Raw genomic sequence first — 11,790 nt, forward strand, 5'->3', positions numbered from 1 at the left:
CAAGAAATGTCAAAAACTTTTATGTTATTATGGTTATAAATGTTCTCTATATATTTTAGTGCGAGTAATTCAGAATTACAGGAAAAGCTTTAGCTTAGTAATTGTTTGATGTAATTAAATGCAATAGAATCTTCATAATTAGTACTTTCGTAGAGTAAAATATGTCGAGTTCTCTTGGGTCAACACCTGTTCTCATTATAATTCATTTTTCGTAACGCGTATTCTTATGTTTTACTATTTCAACTCTACAGAACTTAAACTAGTGAAAGCTAAAAGCTTAATTAAGTATCCAATTAATTTTTGATTATAACATGTAGAGACATATAGACCACGATTTGTAGTTCAAACCTAGAAAAGTGCATGAACAAGATTTTAATCACATTAGCAACAATTTTCTTACCAAAAAAGTGCATGAACAAATTAAACTCCAACTTTTAGTCCCCAATAAATCATATTGGCATAATTGTTTCTTAAAATTTTCTTTCAACTTAACATAAGCAGCTTTTGGATTTTAAATAGGGGCAACTAACTCTTTATAGTGGCAATTTGCTTCTACAAGTCTGGAGGGCCCCTTGTTCTCATAGCCTCATAGGCAATTTGAAACCTATTTTATGTTTTTTTTTTTTGTAAGGAAAAATAACTTTATGTTTTCCATCTATTTTCTGTTCTGTCTAAATATTTCGTTAAGTCTTGACAAAAAAAAATTATATCGTTAAGTCTTTGACAAAGTTATCGAAGGTAGGGCTATTATAAACCAATTATTGTTTGAAAAAAATAATAAGAGGTTTTTTGAACTTTGTGATACACGTATTATAAGAGTATGAGTGTTGAATAAATAATATTTACGGCGATCGCCCATTTTTAAAGGTCAGCCTTACTATGACCATAGGAACATAAGTTTCGTGCTAGTAGCTAGCTAATTAAATTAACGTATTTGGTATTATATAAATTCGCTGCAAATTGCAATAATAGTGACCGAATAAAACATCATAATTTAATAATTAAATGATGTGTCGATTTTGGATTATAATTTTATTGCATATACATAACTTCTTTTTTATCCAATACCATTAATATTTTCCATTGGAATGGATGTTTTACGCAATGTTATTAGTGTTAGCACCGGCTGGTTTCGGATCCGAAGAATTATTTGAGCTAAAGGTCTAGACACTTCTTGGCTTATAAAAAAATACCATCAATTTTATCTATGATATTATAAAAGATACAAGGGAAAAATAGTTTACTTTGTAGAATTATAAAGTTGCACGATGAGAATGTTCATGTTTTATTGGAAGAGGTAAAAGAAGGGTAAGAAACGGAAAGAAACGCACTTGCATGTGAAAACCTGGTGCTACTTTGAATTGAAACCCAAGTGGAATGTTTTTGTTATTTTCTCTTATTTTTAGGGTTTTATTTAAAGTTAACACGACACGCCAAAATTTGAGTTTTGTCACAGAGATTCCTAAATATATATCTATAAAAACGGTATTTGGTAGTTTTTGCTTCACGAAAAAATGAACTGGCAATTAAAAAAACAGTTATAAACTCACACTTAGCCCAACTCTCTCTCATGGGCAGGGGAGTTTGAATAATAGAGAAGAAGAAAAAGAAGCTTGAACCACCGTTGACTGACGCGTGGTGGCTCCGATAGCACCACCGCCGGTCCAGTTAGCTTCATTTCTTTAATTTACTGTAGATATGGTGTTTAGTTTTTGTGTAGGTTGTAGATCTACGTTTGCGAAAAGTGTCGTCTCGAGCTGTTCTCTTTTTTGGGGTTTCGTCATAGATCTGCGGTGGGTTAGGTGGTGATTATTCTCGTGGTTGGTCTGAATGGAAGTCTCTTAGTTTACTCTTTAGTCTTCAACCAGTGCTTTAAAAAGGTTTGACCTTTGGTCTTGTGAAGAAAGAACAAGTTTCAGAGGTGAAGAGCTTTGGCGAGTCTACAAGGATCGAAGGATCTGGTGTGACTAACAGATCTTCCAAGCGCCGGCAACAGTCGGTGTCTCTGCTTCCACCTCTCGTATGTTCTTGGTGGTCCCAAGTCAGTTCGGTGACGTCTCTGTTGTGATTTTCCTCCTATAGTGGTGATTGTAGTGATCTCTCGCCGGTCTGTTTGTCAATGATGGTATCTATTATGGATTTTGGTTGTCGAGGTTTGAGTGTGTGAAGGTTTATGGTGGCTTCTATCTAGGTGTTAAGTGGACTTCAAAGAGTGCTTTCAAACTGTATCTTAAAGTTTTGTGGATCGTGTACCGGTCCTTCTTGTCGGATTGTGAAGCTTGGGTTTTGGTTGTGAGTAGGGATGATATCGTTAGGTAGGCCATAGACGGCAGCGATAGGTCCGGATTGAAAACACTTGGTGTCTTAGGTGTTATAAGTGGATGGAATCGGGTGGTTGTCCGACGACAGCAACAATTTATCCAGATCATTACTAGTTGCTATTTAGGAGGTTGTTGCAATAGTTTGTCTTTCGCTTCTAAATTCTTTATCTTATCTTTATTGTGTTCGTAAATAGCCCCATTGTGAGTTTTAGTTGCCTTTCTTTGGACTCTTGCTTCTAGGGAATTCATGTGATCCGCGAGTTTGTGTACCAAACGTCGTTTGTATTTCACCGTTGAATGAATATTATCAGATAAAAAAAAAGATTCACACTTAGCTACCTAGCCAGTAGTTCAAAAAAAAAAAGCTACATAGCCTTGAATAAAAATGGATATTTTTGGAGCTTTTATTAATGAAATAAAAATGTACTTAACTGTAAAATATTCTAAAGTACTGTATGTTATAAATGTAAGAATAATTACTCAAGCGTAATCTTATTTTATGTTTTAAATTTGAATAACTCGAATACAATTAAGGTAACAATAATACTATTATACTATTATAAGTTCAAAAAAAAAAATACAATAATACTATTATAGAACCTGTCCGACTTAAAAATAAAATAATACATTACAGTAATAATATATCTGACGAATAAAAGACAGAAACGTGGCGAATTAAGCGGTAATCTTGTTAAAAAAAGTAATAAAGAAGGAAACAGAGGATATCCACAAGACCAGACCCCGAGTATTGGAAATGTTTTGAATGAACCAAACTCAGTTTTTTAACACACACAGAGTTTATAACGTAACAGACTGTGGTCACATTCCAATGTCACAGATCCACGATCAAATGACACGTGTCGTAATCGTAATATCAGGTTAGTCTCGTGTGTTTGAGACTTTCAGCATCGCATCCTGACCGCAGGATTGTTTCTCAAAGGGTAAAATAATCAGTTTAAATATCTGATCGGACGGTTTAAAATGTTTTTACTCTTTCCCTTTATATTTCGTCACTATCACCCCTAAGAGAAAGCAACTTCGTCTTTTCTCTCTCTAAATTTTATTCAGACCATCTAATCTCTCTCTCTCTCTTCTTTTTTTTCTTTTCAATATTATCATGCGTTTTTAAAATTTCGATCTCTTTATTTATTTGTAAGCTTTTCAGAGAGATAATAAATGGCATCTGGATTTCCCGGCGGCGGTGGTGGACCGGAGTTTTACGGCGTTGGTGGTAGATCTATGCCTGGAGGTCCCATAAACAACAATCCTCAGATTCCCGGGATTTTCCTCGATCAGATCGGAAACAGAATCTCCAGTGGAAATGGAATCGCCGGAAAACGTACTTTAGCTGATTTTCAGCAGCAGTCGTTTCATAATCAAGCCGCTATCAACGCGTTTCTTCTAAGGTCCGTGAAGCCTCGAAATCTTCAGTCGCCGGCGATCGATATGAGTTCGTTCGGTGGTTCTTCTCAGCGTTACGGCTCGCCGTCGTTTCTTCCGAATCTCAGGTTTCAGACACAGCAGCAACCGGACTACACTGGGATCCGGATGGGAATCGGGTCGGGTAATCAGACGTTATCGGGCGTTCCGTGTATTGAGCCGGTTCAGAACGTAAACCGGGCTGAGGAATCGGAGAACATGCTGAATAGTTTGAGAGAGCTTGAGAAACAGCTTTTAGATGATGACGACGCGCAAGGCGGTGATGATGACGTGTCTGTTATCACCCATTCGAATTCCAACAGCGACTGGCTACATGGCCTCGTGACACCCAACCCAAACCCGGTTTTGTCTTCTTCACCCAGCTCTTCCTCCTCGTCGTCTTCGCCTTCAACAGCTTCGACGACCACGTCGGTGTGCTCGAGGCAAACAGTGTTGGAAATCGCGACGGCGATCGCGGAGGGGAAGACGGAGATAGCGTCCGAGATTCTAGCGCGTGTTTCTCAGACGCCGAGCCAGAGGAGGAATTCTGAGGAGAAGCTGGTGGATTTCATGGTGACGGCGCTCCGGTCGCGGATCAATCCGGCGGAGAGCTCTGCTCCGGCGACGGAATTGTACGGGAAGGAGCATATAGTCTCAACTCAATTGCTCTACGAATTGTCTCCTTGTTTCAAACTCGGTTTCATGGCGGCTAATCTCGCCATTCTCGACGCTTCCGGTAACAAGAACGACGACGGGACTTCATTTCACGTCATCGACTTCGAAATCGGTGAAGGTGGTCAGTACGTTCACCTCCTTCACGCGCTCTCCACGCGCCGTAGCGGTAAGAACCCTCTGGTGGTCAGGATCACCGCCGTGACGAACATAAGCGACGGATTCTCTGTCGCCGGCCAGCGGGGAGAGGAGAGGTTGAGAACCATCGGAGATCGTTTGAGCGAACTCAGTGATGGGCTCGGTATCTCTTTGAAGTTTAATGTGGTGGCGGGTTTAAGACTGAGCGATCTGAGCCGTGAATCACTCGGATGCCATCCCGACGAGCCTTTAGCCGTGAACTTGGCTTTCAAACTCTATCGTGTTCCAGACGAAAGTGTATGCATGGAGAATCCAAGAGACGAGCTTCTCCGGCGCGTGAAAGGACTCAACCCGAGCGTAGTGACTCTTGTGGAGGAAGAGATGAATTCCAACACGGCCCCGTTTTTGGGCCGAGTGAGCGAGTCGTGCGCGTGTTACGGCGCTTTGCTTGACTCAGTTGAATCGACTGTTCCGAGTTCTTACTCGGACCGTGCCAAAGTGGAGGAAGGGATCGGTCGGAAGCTAATAAACGCGGTTGCCTGCGAAGGGATCGATCGGATTGAGCGGTGCGAGGTGTTTGGGAAATGGCGGATGAGGATGAGCATGGCTGGGTTTGAGTTGATGCCACTTAGTGAGAAGATAGCCGAGTCCATGAAGAGTCGACTCAGTAACGGAAACCGAGTCCACCCGGGGTTTACCGTTAAGGAAGAGAACGGAGGTGTGTGCTTTGGTTGGATGGGACGGACACTCGCTGTCGCATCCGCTTGGCGTTAACTTCACACTATTTTTATTTTTACGTTTTTTTTTAATTTCTTCTTAACTAAAAAGAAATTACTACCGTATTTTTATTGTTGCTATTAATTTCGGGATATTCTGATATTTATTATCATTGTTATTTTCGTTTTCGAAGTGTGTTAAATCTTAAAAGATTGGGGTGGGGGGGGGGGGGGGGGGAGGGGAAGAAAAGGTAGGAATCTTATGTAAAATGGATTTTAAATATTTTACTCATAATAAAAGAAAGAATGATTGAGTTTCAGGGAATTTCTTAAGATTATCTAATATTCTATTTTTGTTATATCTTGCAATCACTAAGATATTACAGAATTTATGCCCTGAAAGCCAATCTGATGCAACTTTGTGGTAGAATCTGGCAATGTAGCAAATAACAACTTGACAGATAATGGTTCTGGCATGATACCTGCTAATGATTTATTAAATACTTTTTCGATTCTAGAGAAATAAGTTATTAAAAACTGCATGATCAAAGGCCTTTCTCACTTCGTATGCTCATGGCATTGTAATTTTGTATTGAGGCAAATTACTACTTGCTGAATTTAGGAATAAATATCTCTCAGTATAGTTATAAGATAAACTTGTCATGCCGAATATCAAATATTTTCGTCTTACAAATCTATATTATATAGTATATATGCGTTTGATAAGCGCCAATCTTAACATGGGTAGTTTTAACGCCAGTGAAATATGTTGGTGAGAATATAATACAACATTATTTTCGAAATTAGAGGAAAGAAGATACCATATGGTGACTTTTATTGTGAAGGACCTCATTGTTCAATTATTTAATCACTAATGAAAGTTGGCGTTGTTTGGGTCCATCTCCCATGGTGCTCGATGTTCTTGTTTTATATATATTTTTAATTCAAATCTTAGAACATTCACCTTTACGCAAAACTTAAACTCCGTGTCCTTGGAATATTTAATGTATTATATGAAATATACAAACCTGGTCATTATAAAAGATAATATTATTATTCTTTGATGCAAGCTGTTTGCGGCTAAATATATGCATAAACTCTCCAAAGACCTCACTTCTTATTTATTGATTTCTTCTTACTTGTTGTTAATTAAGTTTATTTAATTCTAGTATACGCAACTTAAAACCGTGTGTAGTGTTTAATAGAGACGTAACTCTAGGATCAACGGTTTATCAAGTATGCAATTTGATGTCTCGCCTTACACTAGAAATTCCCTAATTATGATGAATAATCTAGGAGAAATTACATGTTTACCACTTTCATGATATCACTTTTGATGAATAATCTATGTTGTGGTTAAACGTGTGTTAAACTAACCCACATATATTTATGAAAATCTGAAGGCAATAGTCAATTGCACACGTTAGTTTTTCTATTTTCCATAACTCCAACCGAGTAAAGTAAGCGTTTAATAAGAGTACTGGTCTATAATAATAGAAAAACAGTTCATTTATTCATCCAAAATCTCATGAGTTCGTAACATATCCGGTCCTATCTGAGTTGTGATGTAACAAACTTTCCCGATTACGACACTATATTATACATTCATATAAAATAAATGAAGACTGAAGTTTATATTTATTTAGTTAGAGAAAATTCAATGAAAATTTTGAAATAACTGTAAAATTCAATCTCTTTGGTCATTTATGACAACTCAGTGAACTCACACATCTTATGCAGTTGACGTTAGCATATTTTCCCACTTGCTCTGAAGGAAGAAGTGAAACTGCGAAAAAGGTAACAAAAGGCTTTACACACGCTTGCAATAAATGTGATATGGTGAGAGCCATGCATTTAGGCATATACGTATACTATGTTGCCCAAGTGCATATACGTATACTATTAGGAATCTACTTTATTAAAACAGAAACACTTATAAATTAATTTTTAATTTTTCAAGTTATTTATAATCATATGCCACTGAAATAATATATTTACGTACCTTTTAGTTTTTTTTTTTGTTATCAACTTATACATACTCATATAGACTCTGCGAACCATGTTGTGAGATTTGCATCCATGTGAACGACGAAAGACGGTTGTTTTCTTGCACTGCGTGCTAGACTGTCCCTTGGTATTGTGCGTTCTTGAAACATAGAGAATCTCTGATCAGAGGAAACTTACTTTCAGGAGTTGTAAATCTTCCAAATAATTTGCAAAAGCTGGCCATTCTTCTGGTTCCAAAACCATCTTCACCAATTGAGAACAATCCGTTGCAAACGTGACCTGTAATTATCGTAAATTCCTCATACATTCCATTGTCCAAATAAGCGATTCCATCTCTGCATGAAGAAGAGAGAGACAAGCTCTAACATTTCTCGCCTCCATCAGTCCATCAAATCCTTCTAAAGTACTGAACCATCCTTGTCCAGAAAAAGTATCATTCTCTTTCCAAGAAGCATCTGTGAAACACCATTTTCCTGGAATTACCGGTAGTGTCGTAATCTCTACGTTTTGTGCTATCCTCTGGTCGTTCAATATATGTGCCTCTGCCCAGAGTGTTGACTCTTTTTCTGCCCGCTTAAGAGTTTCCCTAGGATCGATATCCATGTTACTGAAGACTTTACTATTTCTTCCTTTCCAAATATACCATAATATCCATGCAAACTGATGGTCGTCCATCTGAGAAAATACTCTCCAAAAAAGATGATCCATGTTTGTGAAAAGAGAAGAAGTTGGGAAGATATCTGGATTTGATGGAATCTTCAAGAGAGTCCAAACCTAAAGTGCTGGAGAACATTCGAAAAACACATGATTTACCGATTCCTCAGAGGCACCACATCTTGCACAACATATATCCCCTTGTAATCCTCTTGCAGATAGATTTTTCTTAACTGCTATACATCATGTTACCAATTGCCATAGAAAATGTTTTAGCTTTGGCGGACACCTTATTTTCCAGCAGAACGCCTTTAAAGAATCGATTGTGGGTCCAAAGAGTAACGGTGGTCTTTCCTTGTCTGGATAAACTCTTTCTGCCTGATATCCAGATTTAACCGTATATTTCCCATCTTTTTGTGAAGTACCTTTTAGTATTCTTGTCTTTTATAGTTTAATTAATACATTCTCCTAAAATAAAATATAACAAATTATGTTTACTTATTTAAAAAATATTTCCTATAATCTAGCTAAACAATAAATTATACTTAATCAATGTCAAAAATGTAACAATATTTTATTATTACGGTAGATATTTTTTATTTTGGTATATTAACTATGTCTAAAAAAATATAAAAGTTTTATTAATAAATATTGAGTAATTTTTAAACAATTGTTAATATGATATTTTAAAACTTCAAATTTAACTTCGAAACTATTTGTATTTTATAATATGGTCCTTATATTTTTCATAACTAATTTGAATTTATAAAAAATTTATAAATAGCTAGCACATATATAAACATATTACAACAATATTAATTAATAAAATATAAAATAAAAATAAAAATAAAAATAACTTAATTAATATTAAACTTCAAACAAAATACCATATTATTCCATAAAATGTTTTTATATTAGTGCATTTCGAAATAAAAATGGCTCTCCTCATTTTTACTTTGTAGATTACGAGCTAAGTTGTTGAAATCAGATATTAATACATGTAAATACAGTAGATCAGAACAAGAAAGTAAAAGAGAAACATAAAATATTGCTAAAAGATTAATTTCATTTCGATGATATTAATACTTGTGAATATACTCGATATGAATAAAAAAGAATTGTAAGAAACATTGTTTATCATTTAGTTTATTTTTAAATTTAGATGATTATTAGTTTACTATAACAAAATCTTATTTTTTTATTTTTATTGTTTAAATAACTAATTAAATTTATAATTATTATTAAAATATACTTAAAAATTAACTCGTTGTAGTTTAAAAATGAAAATAAAAAATGAACTTATTATATTTTTAAATCCAACAATTAACTTAAACAAACATAAATATTTTATCACTAAAAGATAAATATCAATCTGGTTTACAAATATAAAGAAATAAAATTATGTACAAAAATAGTTCTACACTTTTAAAACGCGAACAAGTACGTAGTTTTAGATATTAAAATCCAAAAAGCCAACATAAGGTTAAATGGATATACACCAAAATAAAATTATAGATTTGTTTAAAACCCAATAAAACTTACCTTCATATAAAAACCTATAGCAAAATGATAACTTTTAAATTTAATATAACATAAATTACACTTAAAATGCTCATTATTTTGCATTTTAATTTTTTTTGTCAAACTAAAATGAAAAACACCACACATAAGTTGACAATATAATTCAACAAAAAAAACTGAAAATTAATTGGATATACATATAATCAAAAATACAATTGTATATCTAAAAGAAGTTCATGTTTATATTTCAAATAATTAGAGTATCTAGAATTACAACTGCTAATTTGAAGACCACAACTTCAAATTTGAAGAAATTTGTTATATATGAGTATGGAATAATAGAAAAATTAATAGAAATTTGTTATATATGAATGTTTTATAATATTTATTTGGTTGTGTACATAATTGAACCAAAGTTTACTTAAACTTAACTAAAAGTTTAAGTTATTTTATATTTAATGTAGTCCAGGTAAAGTAAATATCAGATCGCAATCAAACACCATTATATTTTGGATTTTTACCATTCACAGTAATATTACTAAAACTCAAAAACCGGAATTGATTTAAGACTAAGCTGTATTTGGTTTTCTACAGGGATCTTTAGAGCTGTGATATGAAGTTGATTACTAATTGGGCTCTAATGTGTGCTAAATATGAATGGGCTTATCTACACATGAGTGTTCAAAGAGAAAGAGAAGCTAATTTTCATCTCATCATCTCTTTTCCGACCTTAAGCAGCAATGGTGGCTTCTCTCACCTCCCTCTTGTTTCCTGCTACCACTCGCTACCCCGCAGCTCTCCCGCGAACCGTATTGCTATGTATCTCCACTGTCTCATACTCAGTGTTGATTAATGGAGAGCCAACTCATTTCATCAAACCTCAGAGAGGCCTAAGACAGAGTGACGCCATATCTCCATATCTCTATATTCTATGTACGGAAGGCCTGTCCAGACTGATAAAGCACTATATTTGTGAGCGCAAAATCCATGGTTTCAAAGCCTCCAGAAGTGGTCCTCCTATATCTCATCTCTTGTTTGCTGATGATTCCTTACTTTTTTGCAAGGCAACGGAAGAAGAAAGCCGGCAATTGCAACATATTCTCAACATATATCAGCGAGCCTCAGGACAAGAGATTAATTACAAAAAGTCGGCCATAGCCTTCAGTAAAGGTACGCCCTCTCAACTCCAAGATAAAATATCTCAAGAATTTGGAATCACAAAAATAGGAGGATTTGGAAAGTATTTAGGGCTCCCGGATCATATTGATAAAAATAGGAAAGAGGTTTTTGATTACTTAATTAAAAGAATAAAAAATAAGCTAGAGGGTTGGTACTCAAAATTCTTGTCATCAGCTGGTAAAGAGGTCTTACTCAAAGCAGTGATTACGTCTTTACCTACATACACTATGTCATGTTTCTTATTGCCGAAGACACTGATACAGGAAATCACTAAAGCTACGCATCGTTTTTGGTGGTCTGCGGTAATGGATAAACATGGCATCCCTTGGGTAGCTTGGGATAAAATTACGGCTTCAAAACAAGAGGGGGGGGGGGGGGGGAGCTAGGAATTAGAGATATGATGGCTTTTGATAAAGCCTTGCTTGCTAAACAAGCTTGGAGACTGATAACCAGGCTTTGATCAAAAAGGGAATGAAATGGATAGTGGGAGACGGGCAACTAATCAATGTCTGGAAAGATAACTGGCTCCCTGATAAGGCACTTGTTACTCCCAAATCCCCTCAAACAAACCATCAACCTAATTAATCTAATGGTCAAAGATCTTTTCCTCTCAGGTACAACAACATGGGACGTTAATAAGATTCAAAGTTTGATTCATGAAGATGATGCAGAAAAGATCTTAATGATACGTCCAAGCATTACGGGGCTCTCAGATATAAGAAGATGGGATCTTACCAATTCCAGAAGCAACACAGTTAAGATAGGATATTACTTGCAACAGGCTTTGGATAAAGAAGATCAACTCAATCAGGTTCCCACCTCATCTGATTTCCAAATGCATCATCGTATGTTAACTAAGTTCTGGATTTAAAATATTTTGGTGGAAAGTGATGCACAAGGCCCTCCCAGTTGCGAGCAACCTAATCAAAAGAGGGTGTCGATTGAATATTGACTGTCAAGTCTGTGGGGAGGGAGCTGAAAATACTAAACACATGCTCCTAGAGTGCAAAGTAGCAAAGGAGATATGGTCTCTCTCTCTGCTGGATAAATTTCCTCAGCTGCAACAAAACAGTACAGTTCAACAGTTCTTACAAAGCTTAGTTGAACAAAGTACTGCTACTTTGGATCATACATTGCCTTTTTTCCTTGGCTGGAGAATCTGG

The 11,790-nt window shown here is 35.8% G+C and overlaps 1 protein-coding gene across 1 annotated transcript; it reads left to right on the forward strand.

Moving 5' to 3' along the window:
- The first annotated feature begins 3,032 nt into the window (after window positions 1–3,032).
- LOC103832441 (scarecrow-like protein 8) lies at window positions 3,033–5,455 on the forward strand. The gene has a single exon (XM_009108456.3). It carries the CDS (start codon window positions 3,498–3,500, stop codon window positions 5,322–5,324), a length of 1,827 nt encoding a protein of 608 aa, XP_009106704.1. The 5' UTR covers window positions 3,033–3,497; the 3' UTR covers window positions 5,325–5,455.
- Window positions 5,456–11,790: the final 6,335 nt, after the last annotated feature.

The sequence above is a fragment of the Brassica rapa genome, chromosome A10 (genome assembly GCF_000309985.2).
Source record: "Brassica rapa cultivar Chiifu-401-42 chromosome A10, CAAS_Brap_v3.01, whole genome shotgun sequence".
In the NCBI taxonomy this organism is placed as follows: Eukaryota; Viridiplantae; Streptophyta; class Magnoliopsida; order Brassicales; family Brassicaceae; genus Brassica; species Brassica rapa.